General features: G+C 31.9%; 2 protein-coding genes and 1 non-coding gene across 5 annotated transcripts in view; 2 read left to right on the forward strand and 1 right to left on the reverse strand.

Annotated features, from left to right (window-relative positions):
* Positions 1-295: 295 nt before the first annotated feature.
* On the reverse strand, positions 296-397 carry LOC114074552. Its single transcript, XR_003574975.1, has one exon. It is a non-coding gene; the product is annotated as a U6 spliceosomal RNA (small nuclear RNA).
* A 6,406-nt stretch (positions 398-6,803) lies between these two features.
* On the forward strand, positions 6,804-11,275 carry LOC107002704. Of its 3 annotated transcripts, none has more exons than XM_015200849.2 (4): positions 6,804-7,602; positions 10,264-10,381; positions 10,546-10,805; positions 11,117-11,275. In XM_015200849.2, the coding sequence occupies exons 1-3, from the start codon at positions 6,878-6,880 to the stop codon at positions 10,762-10,764; spliced, it is 1,062 nt and encodes a 353-aa protein (XP_015056335.1). In that variant the 5' UTR covers positions 6,804-6,877; the 3' UTR covers positions 10,765-10,805; positions 11,117-11,275. The 3 variants fall into 3 exon arrangements, with proteins under 3 accessions (XP_015056335.1, XP_027768252.1, XP_015056334.1); XM_027912451.1 differs by having other exon boundaries at positions 6,805-7,602; positions 10,927-11,275; XM_015200848.2 differs by having other exon boundaries at positions 6,805-7,602; positions 10,546-11,275.
* Positions 11,276-13,016: 1,741 nt separating this feature from the next.
* LOC107002705 (protein trichome birefringence-like 42) overlaps positions 13,017-14,446 on the forward strand; it is a 3,642-nt gene continuing 2,212 nt past the window's right edge. Inside the window, exons 1-2 of the mRNA XM_015200850.2 lie at positions 13,017-13,273; positions 13,842-14,013. Coding sequence (XP_015056336.1) covers positions 13,017-13,273; positions 13,842-14,013 — 429 coding nt within the window. The remainder of the gene's footprint in view (positions 13,274-13,841; positions 14,014-14,446) is intronic.

A 14,446-nucleotide genomic window follows, 5' to 3' on the forward strand; every position in this document is an offset into this window, starting at 1 on the left:
TCAGATAACCAGTTACATAATCTGAGTGAAAAAAGTCTTCACATTATTGGTCCAATTAAATCTGAGTAAAGAAGAAGCGTAGCGACAAACTGATAGTCGGGATAAAACTATCTGATCATGATGAATACAATTATTATGGTTATTGTCGAGAAGTGCTCGTTTATGACGTAGACGACTTTAAATTATACTGTGTCAAATAGTCAAATATAGTCAGTGAGAATTTATTTACTCTATTTATGATTTATATAGCCGATTTACAATTTTTACATTTGATTTGCTTAATTTCTTTATTACGAATAACTATGTACACTTGTATAGTGTGTGTCATCCTTGCACAGGGACCATGCTAATCTTCGTTGTATAGTTTCAATTTTATCGGATGTCCCCTTATCTAGACTTGCTCATATTATCAATGGAAATAGATTTTTTTTAAAAAAAAAAATTATTACAAAATGAATAAATATACCCTGAGCTATCGTAAATGGTATGCAAATATTCTCCGTCATACTTCTGGGACATTAGTGACCCTGACGTTCAAAAACTAGCACACATATACCTTTTATACTAACAGATATACACGTGTCATAATCTTCGATATTTATTAAATATTGGATCGACGGATAAGATTGTGACATGCACGTGTTCTATTTAGTCTTCTGTTAGGATGAATGACATATATGAGATAGTTTTTGAATGGCATGACACCAACGCTAGAATTAAGTATGACCGAAGGTATGCACATACCATTTTACGACATTTTTAGGATATATTTATCATTTTTTCCTTAAAAAGGAGAGAAGAAGAAGAGATATACGACGAACGATTGTAATAGTTAACTTAATCAATTTATAATTCATTTTCGTAATTTATGATTACTGTTGAGACATATTATAACAAATATTGAATTATTACAAACATAAATATTAGCAAGACGTGATAAACTAAGTAAACGTTACCATCTGAGAAGATTTTAAATAACAAAATATGATCATTTTATTATTTGTCTTTACGGGAAAAGATAAATAAAGAAAAAAAGAAAACAAAAGTAGCTATATATTTATGTTCATATAAAAAATAACAAAATTCTACAAATTGATATTCGAGTAAAATCATAAAAAATACATATGATTTAAACATTAGCTCTCTAAGTATATCATATTTTTTTTTGTTAATTTATCTATTGAGAACATGCATTTATTAAGTTAAAGTATCATATACTAATGGCATGTGTTAAAAATCTTTAATTATTTATTAGTGGCGTATATTAAATACTAATTGATTTATATCAAGTAGTTGTTGCGTGATCAAAAGATTGGAAAGTTCAAACTATCAAAAAAAATATTATATGAATTTAACATATATGGTGATAGAAGTATTCTAAATTACGAAATAAACTTTGATCGTTGCATCTAATAAGATATCACATACTAATATTAGTTTGATTGTTTTATTTGGTCGATATTCATATTAGAGTTCGACTAATCACGATTCGTATCAAGTAGTAAATGCTCCCTACCAAAAAAATTCTTAGTTGTGACTCTTAGAAAAGTAGCCTCATTCGCTACACCGTATATTTTTAGCAGTGTAATATGTTTCTTTTAAATCACCTCACGTTTATTAGAACTAATTCTGTTTTACCATAGCCATAAAATATTGAAAATAAATATAAAGAAAATAAAAAAAATTCACACTTAAAATTGGCACCAAAAACAGAAAAAATGAAATACCATAATTAGTTTATTGTTAGTTTTTCTAATGAGCATTTTGTTAAGTATTAATTTTTATAAGTGTTAATAAGCATAAATTGTATTAAAAAAAATTTGGTAACTTGAAATATTTTGAAGACAAAATTTTAAGTCTATTCAAATCATGGTCAAACAAATATTTGCATATAAATTTTCAAAATGATTCAAATTTTATGATCAAATAGATATTTGAGGATAAATTTCAAAACCTCATCAAATTTCTATTTGATTTCTTGGTCAAATTGAAATTTGAATAATTAAATTTTAAATCCAATCAAATATCATGGTCAAACATATTTCTAAAGATAAATTTTCAAAATTAGATTTAAAATCTATAATTAATCGCTAACTTAGTTTAACTTATAAATACAAAAAAAGTTCAGTCAAACTAAGATAAATAAATTAAAATGAGTGAGCGATAGGTATATTTTGTGATTAAAATAAACATTTGAAAATGAATATATATATATATATATAAAAGTTTACCACATGTTGGGCCCACGTGGTTATGTGGCATCGACGTAGACTTTTAATATCTTTGTATCACAAATAGTAAGAATATTTTTTATTTTCCTTAAGAAGTAAACACTTTTTTTCCTAATTAAACGGTATAGTTATAATAACACACCTATGTAATTTCACAAAATGAATACAAAGAGAGTATTATTACGTAGACCTTATATTTATCAAAAAAATCTAGAGGTTTCTAATAGAATATCGACTCAATAAATACAAATAAAAATAGATTGAAAAGGAAGTAACAAAATGAAGAAGACAGTAAAAAATATTGATTACAAAGTAACACACACGGTAAATAAATAAATAATTAAAAGACAATTGAAGTACAAATTTGGGAAATAATAATACAAATTGAGGAACAAGAAGCTACATGAATAATACTATGGCTATTAGTATAGAGATAAACGAGACCATATTTCACTACCATTATTTGTACCCTCTGCTTTGAAGTATTTGTGCATCTCCTCTCTTTACATGTTCAAGACAAATCAATCTAGCTTCTCACATATTTTCCTTCACTAAAACAACTTTCATGTTCTCTAGGTAAATTTCGTAACTTCATTTTTAATTTTATTTTTTCTAGTATATCTACGTATCCATCTCATTATCTTATTTTTACAACTTTCGTTCTTTGAACATGAGAGTTCTTAACTAGCTAACACTCTGCTACAACATAATTGGTCTAACAACCATCCTATAAAAACTTTCATAAGTTTTGATGACACTATTTTATCTCGTAAGACTCTGGATGTTAGCATCTAGTCCATTCAACCTACATATTATAACGGTGTGTGACATCATTGTAAATTTCCATATATGAACTATGTTGCCTAGAGGAACTTTTTGATGACCTATGCATATGTTACACAGTCAGACACAAAATAAAGGTATAATACATATATTAGACCTTAAACTTGGTTTCAAATTTTAACTTTAAATTCCAGCTTTCATAATGCACAAACAAGCACTATAACTATCCAACCTTTTAATAAATAAACATGCGAGTCCAACCTCGTAAAACGCGTGATGTGCACGTATTTTGCACGAGTTAGGAGTAATTTTCGAGGCCCACAACTCTACTCTTAATGGATCCCTTTTGTATATATTTTTATATTTCCAAAACAAAATCTCATTTTAACTTTTTTTTTTAAATTCGAAAATGAACGTGTAAAATATTTAATTAGTTGTCAGTCATTGAGTGACCCACTAATACACGTGGAAGCATTTGAATTTCACTCTCTTTGGCTTCAAAGATCACGTGTTTTATTTATTTAAAGGTAGGATAGTTAAAGTGTGTGTTTGTGCACTATGAAAGTTGGAGGTCAAAGTTGAAATTTGAAGCCAAGTTTAGGGTCCAATATATGTATCATAATAACATACTCAGTGTGAATACATAACTAAAGTATACGTGAAATATAGAGTATACACATATATTATTCATATCTTATGTGAGGTAAAAAATTGTTTCCATTAGATTCCCGCTCAATACTAAAAGAAAAAATTGAGGTCTATTGTAACTAACATTTTTACCTCTAAAATAAAGACTACATTTCACTTTATAAAATTCCACTAATATATCATTTTTGTTCTCGTTACCTCAAACTAAAGAGAAACATTTTCAAAAACACATTTAGAAAACACAAAAGCAAACAAAGCATTGATAAAAACTAAACTTAAATATTAATAATAAAATAGTGAACTAATCAAACAAAAAGAACTAATTGCACTGCACTGTGAGACTAGGATTTAACAACTAGAGTGTCAATAACATAACAAGGAGATCCAACATTAAGGCCAATTAGTCCATCAAATTAACTATATTTCAAACACAAACTAGTTGACATCAGCCATACAAATGCTTTTTGTATCCATACACTCTACTTAGACCCATGGGCAGAGCCAACTTGTCCACGACACAGAAATCCATTCTTTGAGGCATCGCATTCTTTGTCCACGAAATAGAAAGCCACTGGAAATATATGATTATCGGCATCTTGTGCCACCGCCGATAGCAGAACTCCTTCATACTTGCTCCTTAGAAATGTGCCATCAACGGCTATTACTTTTCTCATTTCTTGAAAATCAATTATCCAAGAATCATATGATACAAAGAAGTACTGGAACCTCCCATTTTCATCGAGCGACAATGCCATCTTGCTTTCTGGATTCGCAACTTCAAGCATATACCGGTACGCATTAAGCACTGCGTATCCGTGCTCATGTGTTCCCCTAACATTAGACTTAGCATGCTTCATGCGCTTATAAATCTTCCAATAGCTTACCTTACAACCCAATTTTGTGCGGAGTTGATTTGACATATCTCTTGTGGATGGCCTTTACTATTGGGAAACCTATTTTAAAAGTAGTTACCTATGACTTTTGCCGTGGCGTGGGGATTATTGCTTGTAAGATGCTTTGAACCCACGTATGGTACCTTTCATAGATTCTAATGGAAAACTTGTCACTACTTGTAAATTTCACAGCCCTCAGCAACCAATTGCAATCCGGATATGAACATTTAAAGGAAAACACATTATGAGAATTGATCACCTTTTTCAGTCCAAAATCTTTTTTCAAGCAAGCAATTTTCAATGAATTTGCCAGTTCTTGCTTGTTCTTGAATGTCATTCCCTTATAAAATCCTGTTTCATCATCTCTAACATTATTCACACGTGAAGTTTGAGAAGCAAATGGATTGTTGCTGCCAACTATAGGTGTGAGAGGAAACTTGCTCTCAAGGTCCGGCCCTTCAGCTTGAGCTTCACCTTCACCTTCACCTTTACCTTCACCTTCACCTATTTCAATTTCATCATCAGGATTATTCATGTCCGCAGGATGAAATTCATCATTAAACATATCTTGTTGGCCTTGGTCTACATTATGATCCTCCTCGATAGGAGTTTCTTCCACGTAGACTCTTAATATTGGCGGTTTCTCTGTTCCTCCCAAATAAACACTCAAACTAGATTGGTCAGTTATTTTAAAAGGTAAAACCTTCTCATTATGAAAAAAAATGGAGAATGTAACTCATGACAAGATCTTGCGGTTTACAATTGTATTCAGACTTTTGCACGACTAAATTGAAGAACTCATCATACAAAATGTTTCTTTCGACATACATCCCTACTGAACCGGCTCCTCATTTTTTACTATCCTCCGAACGCCATATGAATCGATTTTTCTTCTCGACCCATTCACCACGACAATCAATTCCTACAAATAATGACATTGTAGCTGAAAAAACAATTAAAAAAACAATTACTAATTATGAAGAATAAGCATATGTAGCAACATATGACTATTCTGTTGCGAGATGTAAGTCATATGTTGCTACATATTATTGTTCTGTTGTGAAAAATAAGTCACATGTTGCTACATTTTTTAGTTATATAATATGTAGCAACATATGACTATTCTGTTGCGAGATGTAAGTTATATGTTGCTACATATGACTATTCTGTTGCGAGATGTAAGTCATATGTTGCAACATATGAGTATTCTGTTGCAAGATGTAAGTCATATGTTGCTACATATGACTATTCTGTTGCGAGATGTAAGTCATATGTTGCTACATATGACTGTTCTGTTGTGAAAATAATCACATGTTGCTACATATGACTATAATATGTTATAATAGTCAATTGTTGCAACATATATAACAATATGTTGGAAACGCGAATGCAAATTTTTGAAAAAATTGCAGGTTACCAGATCAGATGATAATGAATTGATTTTAAATAACTATTAATTATACTTACCAAAAACAATGGTGTATAACTCTTATGCAGTAATTCCAATTGAACAAAACGAAATTTGGTCCACCAGTTACAGATAAGTAAAAAATTGATTCAAGAAGAAGAAAGCACAAGCACTACCAGCGAAGACCCGCAATGTACGAAAATAAAAAGAAAAAGAAGAGGAAGATGAAGAGAGCAGGAAGAAAGGAAAGCAACCAAGCAAAGACGAGAGCAGAAGAGGACGAATACGACGGTTGGAGGCGGGGAAAAAAGCTTTTATTTCCTCTTTTGACTCGATATTTTCCCATCAAAATTGGTTAAATTAGATTTCGTGTAGTCAATTTACCATTTTACCCCTCATTTAATTCCAACCAAAAGTTGGTTAAATAAGTTATAGTGAAATTACCCTTTTACCCTTCATTTAATTCAGTGGACCAAACTGTCAACTTATAAACTTGAGGGCAACTCCATAATCCTTAATCATTAATCACATAATTGTCACCTACACCTAATAGTTAAGACTTATGTCACCATCCATTTGTTTTGAAACTTTAATGTCACCATTTTTTAAAAATCTCTTACGAGGTGCAATAAAGATAATATATGTTAGAGGATGGAAAAAATACAATTAACAAAATTATCACTTGCAAAACTTATTTTCCTTATTTCAATTTTATAAAAAACTATTTCTCTCAATTTTGAATAAAAATACATTTTCTAAATATTTTAACCAACCAAACGTAAAATCAAACACAACCCTAGGCCCTAACCCATAAGGAACTTCATTCACTTTTATATTTTGGCCCAACCCAATACATGTATTGCTTGCAAAACCCCTAAAGCCCCTCTAATGGCAGAACTTCATCTTCCCTGTATATGCTCATCAATGGTTCAGTGACCAAATTACCAGCAAACCCACCAATGATATACCTGAGAAAATTCAATTCTTGGCGTTTTTTAACAGTTCTTCAACTTCCCCCAAACTCATTAGCATCAACATGCTTGAATTCATCAGCCCCATATCAATTTTCATCGTTTTTGGGGAGACCCTTTTCGTTTTCAGCTCAGTCTCAGAAAAAATCAGCAAGTTCAGATAGTGTAGCAAAGAAACCATTGGGTGTTTTCTTTCAAGAAGCTGTTGGTCTATTAGAAAAGTCTGAAGTATCAGAAAGTGAGAATGAAACTGAAAACAAAGAATTGAAGTGTAAATTGAGAAAATTGGAGGAAGAAGTTAGGGTTTTGCGGGAGAAGAGGAGAAATGAGAAAGCTAATAAGAAGGAGGAAGCTGGAAATGGTGATGGGGTGTCAGAAAATGAGGGGAAGAGTAAGAAATTACATGAATTGTTTATGAATGAGGAGGTTAGGAGTGTAAAATCGAGGAAGTCGACGCCGTTAAGCATGGAGGATCATACTGTGTTCAAAGAGCTTTCACCTGATATGGTGATGTTTGTGACTCAATTATACAATGAAGGGTACTTTAAAGATTCAAACTTTTTGCCTAGGAAGAAGTTTGATATTACTTGCTTCGAGAATAGCTATGCCCGTGATTTTGTGAAGTGTGCAGCTGAGCAGTTTGGTAGAGATCACCAAGAGATTGCAAAGTAAGAATCAATTTAGTTACATTTGCCCATTTCCATATTGATTGCTACTATTAGTTTTCTGTTTGTTATATCGAAGCTTGTTATTCTAATTTTGTTTTGTTAATCTACCTAAATCTTCAACAATGAATTCAGTATGCTAATTGTTGAATAAAAAGAAGGAAGTATTTGCTTATAGCTTATGCAAAAGGTAGAAGCTGACCGGTAGTTAACTGATAACGTCGAATAGTTGATGATGTTTCGGTGTTTGGCGAATAGATCATTTTTTTGGATTACTCCAGTATAGAAAAATGTTTTATACACAAAATTATCTACCAAAAATTCTTAGCAGATATGATAGCCGTAGCAAAATTGAAGGCTTCGGGGACACTTTCTAGTGGAAGAGTCATCTCTTCTCTCTGCTCACATACTTCACTAATCTAATACAGCTACTTGTACATTAGAATCATGGCTTTGTTTGCTAATTCTTTTTTGTATGTGGTCCCTTCTTGATTTATTTGTTGGAAATTTATGGTTATTGAACCCGTGGTTGGGGTTATTTATTCGTTCTTGGTTCCTTCGTTTATTTGTATGCCATTAGATTGGATCCTTTTTTTGTTCTCATATCACCGGCATGGTTCCTATTTCCTTTCTTTTACGGCTAATGAAAATGCTGGGTTGATTTTCAATTATGGGGGGATTTGGGTCTAGAAACCTCAGTTTTGATCTATACTAGAAGACGGATACGCATGTGACCCTGCATTTAGAGATTAATATAGTGAGGAGTTCAAGGTGTTAAGAAGGGAAAGGACTAAAGAAATCAATGAAAAATTAGACAAGTACAAAGATTAGAAAAAGGTATGGATTGTAAAGATATCCAGAAGCTAGAAGAGTTATATGCAATTGCTAATGGTAAGAGTTCAAAGATAGAAAAGAGTGACACAAAATGTCTTAGATACAAATGCAACGTTAAATGTCCTTGTTTTATATTTAAGGACGGGCAAAACCAAGCCTTTTAAGATCAAGACGTTGAACTCCAAACTCCAAATCACCATTGTAATCCAAATTACCAGAATCGTGGAGGTGATGCTCAAACTTTAGCACAATACTTTAGGAGAAAAGTCCAGAATAGTCCTAAGTATAAGAGGAATGACATAAGAAGGACAAAGATATGAGGGGAGACTGGGAGGGCGAATTCAATCTTAATGTTAGCAAGTTAAAGATGAAAAGAGTTAAGAGGATTGTTTTGGAGAAGTGGTAGGGAACTACCCGTAGATTTAAGGCATTTGCCCAAGAATTGAGAGAGAGAGTAATCCTGATTCTGATGTGGTGATAAGTATCCTAGGAACCTCTGGCAGAAGGTAAAAGAAGATCTCTTAGGATGTACATGTGCTTCCAAGCCATGAAACATGGCTTTGAAGATGGGGTTGAGACCATTAGTTGGGGCTGGATGGCACATAAATTTTTTAAGTCTCCTTAGAGTTCCATCTATGCACCTCAGTCAAGTGGTACTCTTAACATTTTAAGCTTGAATTCTCCCCTCATATTAGTTACAACTCTAATCTATAGTGCTAGAAGAAACTTTGGTATTATCAATAATACTAGGAGCAAACATTCTCTTCACCATCATCTAATGCAAATTGTTTAGTACATTGAATACAATACACAACAAATATTTATGGATTCTAATACCTCCAAATTCCAATACATAGAACCACCATGTGGCCTCATAATTAACAAGTACATCATCTCACTAAACCTTAGCCTTTTCTTATATTCTCGACAAATCTTAATATATGACAATAGGTCTACATCATACCCATGCCACACGTGTATCCATCTTTTAATATAGATGAACTAAGGTTTCTGGACCCTATTACACCATAATTAGAAGTTAAGTATTCCTTCCATTCATTCTTTCGAAACTAGCAAATGCAAGCTATAAAAGAAAGGAAATAGGGACCACACCAGAGATATACAAACATCACAAAGTATAAGAATTATGAGTTTTGAGGTTCAGATCTCAGTATCCCGTGAAATCAGTCGAGGTATGCAAAAGCTAGTGTGGACACCATAGTTAATAACAAAACATAAATCGTAGCCGAGACAAAAACACTAGGTGATTTCTTCACATGTGTCTTAGCCTTAGTGGGCAGAGTTACTTGTTGCTTGTGGGAGGTGACAAGTATTCTGTGGAATTAGTTGAGGTGTGCGAAAATTGGTCCGAACGGCAAAACTACTATTATTGAAAAAATATTGGGTCTAACAACATACAACAAATAATGGGACCATAGTCGAATAAATGACCCCATCTACCAGTTCAATAACCATACAAATCAAGAAGGGGCCACTTACAAAAAAGAATTACTCTCTCCGTCCCAAGTTATGTGACATCATTTGAGTTGACACAAAGTTTAAGAGAAAAGGACTTTGAAGTGTGTTTTCTAGACCTAAAGGTCAACCGTGGGTATTTATGAACCATTTCAATCAGTTGCAGGTATTTTTGGCTCTTTTCCTAACTTGAAAGGTATGGACTGATGTTGTATTTCATTTCGGATGGTTTATCTTGACGAATTCCCACAGTTTGCTTGTACGGGATGTTTGTCTTTGTTTAGTTTAGACATTGCTTGATACCCCTTAGCTTTCTTCATTCAGTTCTTTAATTTATTAAACTTGGTTGTTCAGATGGTTGTCTGGCAGTGACTTGAAAAAAGTCGCCCTTTTTGGTTGCCCTTCTATTGCAAAGAAGAATGTTTTATCTGCTAAGATGTTGCGTACATATTTCAGAATTCAAGAAGATAGTGTGAGTCACTTTTGCTCTTAAGAAACTTCATCCCTTTCCTTCTCTGCTCCTAAGATCAAATAAGATTATGTAAAATTTCTTTTTTTTGGGATATTCTCGAATTTCTTCTCACCTTTCTCCTATATTCCCCTTATGACCTGAAACTTTACGTGCTTTTACTTCAGGTATGTAGCAAATGTGCTTTAAAAGCATCATGCAAGTTTGTGAATCAGAATCTCCGGAAAAGCGTTATGACAAATTTACACTTGGCTGTTGTAATGAGGGTCATTACTCTGTATGCGCTGGAATCAGTTCCCCCTCAGTTAGTAATACCAGATGAAATAAAGGCTTCTGTCAGTCGGTTGCTGATGGACATTTTGCGACTTAGTAAACCTGTGTCTTAAACGCTTCTTCAGAATCCGATGAGTTGATCAGCAGCATACAGGTAAGATTGGTCTCATTGTCAGTGAGGTGCTTATATCCCGACAGGATCATGCTAGTTCTACGCCTGTTTGCACTACATTTTGTCATGCTTATTCACGACTAGTCATGCCTATGGTATTCAGTTAATGAATCCACGTGCCAAGATGGGCGTTGGGGTTGATTCTCTGGATAACAACGGAACCTTAGTTGGTCTAGGTGATCGAAGTCATCTGCTCGTTTCTTATAGGAGAACTGTAAATGCATCTCCTTCGAAACACATCTTTCTTGATCCAAAATCTGAGATCTTCAACAAGATTTCGTTCAATTCTGCAGGTGAAGTTTGCAGGAAATATATCAAGAAGTTCCTCCAATGGATGTACTAAGATTTTGCTTATTTAGAACAGAAATCTGAACATACTTTCCTATTTGTTATCAATGTTTAATACTGAAAATATTACTTATTAATATTCATTTGATTGAATTCAATGTCCATACAATAATCTTATTGAATGGAAAAATGTAAAGCAAGTAAAATCGTTCTTTACTCTCTACAAGTATTTCGCTCTAGCCCGTGAAAAGTTAAAGTTAAACTCAACCCAACACATCCTCTAAAAAGAAATATGAAATCGGCCTTTGAACTAATTATGGAAAAAGAAAAAAGACAATTCATGGATCGATCTCATCATCTCTATCTGGTTGTAACTACGAGATCATTCCATGGACCTTTTTGGCGTTCAGGTTAGACCAACGATCATAAATCAATCATTCACTCATTCTTAAAATTGATAGATGTTAAGAAAGTGACTTATATATACCTTTATTATTATACAAATAACTCATATACTTTTTTTGCCTAAAAGGAAGTGAAAAAAGTAATTTTATATTTGATTTTTTAAAAATATTTTGTTAAAAAAATATAATCCCATATGGTATATTTAAACCTCTTCACACATTTTTTGACTATTTCTTTTGTTTCAATGACTAATTAAAATTTATTATTTCGATGGTCAAGTTTTTTGTTTCAATGACTAATTAAAATTTATTATTTTGATGGTCAAGTTTATTAATGTGTTTCACTAATTTTCTTCTAAAATTTATTATAGATAACTCATTTTTTTTAATCCAAGACAAAAACTAAATTACAATAGCGAAGAAATAGTCTTAAATTATAATATAAACATAAAACAATAGTTTTAGTTTTTTTCCCTATACACTAAGGAATGAAGGAAAAATAAAATAAAATAAAAAACTTAAATAATGATAATCAAAAAAGTAAAAAAATAACTTATGCATGAAAAAGATTCAAATACACTTTATATTCCCCTACATGAATTTGTTAAAAATTAAAAGTAAAGAATATAAATTAAACACAATTTTTTTCCCCTTCCATTGAATGAAGGGTATATGTGAACCGTTTGTATAACAGTAACGAGGGACATATCGGCTCCAAATGAAAAAGTTGAGGGGTATATCAGACTCTTTTCCCTTTAACCTTTTATGATCTTAAATTAAAGTTATTTATAATGTGCCAAATTTTTTTTCTAATATTGTAATTTTAATACGTTACATGCAATGCAAAATTTAAAAATCATAACTATTTCTTTTTTAAATCATTTTTGAAAAAAAGATTTTAAAAAAAGTAGATAGATAGATACATTTTTCGAAATTATTTATCGTGATTTATAATAATCTATTTTTTATTTGTAATTTTAGAAGTCTAAGACTACATTAATTATTCTTTTCTTAATATATTTTAGTAGTAATAGACTAATAGTAATTGCTCATAATTGTGGAGAGATTGGAATATAAATAGAGTAAATATTTAAGAAAAAAATATGATTTTAGAGTTGACGATATATTTTAGATCAGATTTTGTTATCTTTAAATATATGTTTGGTTATATATTTTGAAAGTTTATCTTTTAAAAAATAATTGACCGTATATTTTAAAAAATTATCTCTAAATATATATATTTGACCATATATTTTTAAAAATTATCCTTATTTGACTATATTTTGAAAAAAAAATCTTCAAATTTATGTTTCACCATTATTCATCTGCTTACTTTACTAATTAGTTCACTAATTAATTTGTACCACTAACAAAAGTCAACCAAAACTAATAATCACACACCAAAAATCTACACACAAAATTATTATAAAACAGTACAATTTTTTTTTTCTTTTTTACATCAAATTTTAGAGCTCTCAATTTGAGTTTTAAATTTTTCACCATGTCTACTAAAAAATGTACCAAAATTTACCTTTTTTTTGTTTTTTTTCATCTATTAATAGTACTTTCTTATGAAGAACAACAATTGAATAGTTGTAATATTTTTGAAGGAAGTTGGATTTATGATGAATCTTATCCAATTTATGATTCTTTAAAGTGTCCATTTATAAACCAAGGTCTAAATTGCATAAAAAATGGAAGAAAAGATCAATTTTATCTCAAATATAGATGGCAACCTACTGATTGTAACCTCCCAAAGTAAGAAACTTTTTTATTTATTCCACCTAAATTTTCTAATGATTTTTTTTGTTTTTTAGTATTGACGATGATATAAAATGAGCTTATTCATATAGCCGATCTTAACTTGTAACTTGTTTAGGCAGTGCGGAGCCACCATAGCTTTAGGGGTTCATCCGAACCCCCTTCGATGAAAAATTATATGATTCAAATAATTCTTAGGTATATATAGTATAGGCCGAACCCCCTTCTGCTACATTATGTATCTATTTCTTCAGATTTTGAACCCTCTTATTGAAAATTCTGGCTCCGCCTCTGTATTTAGGAGTGAGGTCTAGTTGTTGTTATTAGTATGTTTGAGATGCGTATACACTAGCCTCTCGAGACTCTACTTGTTAGATTATACTGATATTATATGTTGTTGTTGTGGTTGTATCTTAATTTATGTGACATTGCTTGAGTCAAGCTTTTGAATTTGAATATGAAATTATTAAGTTTTTTCTGTTTGAAATAAAATTTATATATTTGGAAACTACTTTAAGTAGTGTAAATGACATTAATCAATAATGTTATTATGGTGTATATGTAGGTTCAATGGTGAAAATCTACTAAAAAACTTTAGAGGCAAAAATTTCATGTTTGTGGGAGATTCTTTGAGCAGTAATCAGTGGCAATCACTAGCATGTATGCTTCATGCTGCAGTTCCAAATTCTAATTACACATTTGACAGTACAAAGGATCGTTCCGTCCTCTCGTTCCCGGTAGGTCAATTTAATCGTTGTCCCTTTATCATCTTCGATTTGGTAGACTTGAATTCTATGCAAATGATTTCGTTATTATTTGCTATGTTTGCATTGCATCTAACATTGATATGAGTTACTTGAGCTAAGGGTGTTTCGGAAACAACCTCTCTACCTGCACGAGGTAGGGGGTAGGGGTAAGGTCTGGGTACATTATACCCTCTCCCAACCCCCCACCTAGTGGGATTACACTTGATATATGTTGTTGTTCGGGCCAATCGAGGGGTGCCCCTTCTTCCCATCACTCTCCATCCTGTAGTACAAACCTTTAGTCATCGAAGCCTTTTTGACTCTACAAACCCTGGCGTGCGTACTTGACTAGTGCTTCAAAAGGCCGTGACTGACACTTCAAAAGGTGAAACTCTTGGTTGTAGTTTGGCGACCTAAGTTCGGG

Source organism: Solanum pennellii, chromosome 10, assembly GCF_001406875.1.
Source record: "Solanum pennellii chromosome 10, SPENNV200".
NCBI classification, from domain to species: domain Eukaryota; kingdom Viridiplantae; phylum Streptophyta; class Magnoliopsida; order Solanales; family Solanaceae; genus Solanum; species Solanum pennellii.

Bases quoted from the DNA above. Each gene is read 5' to 3' on its own strand.
- LOC107002704 (XM_015200849.2), top strand. From the start codon at position 6,878: ATGCTCATCAATGGTTCAGTGACCAAATTACCAGCAAACCCACCAATG. The intron at 7,603-10,263 runs GTAAGAATCAAT...TTGGTTGTTCAG, and splicing joins GATCACCAAGAGATTGCAAA to ATGGTTGTCTGGCAGTGACT. The intron at 10,382-10,545 runs GTGAGTCACTTT...CTTTTACTTCAG, and splicing joins TCAGAATTCAAGAAGATAGT to GTATGTAGCAAATGTGCTTT.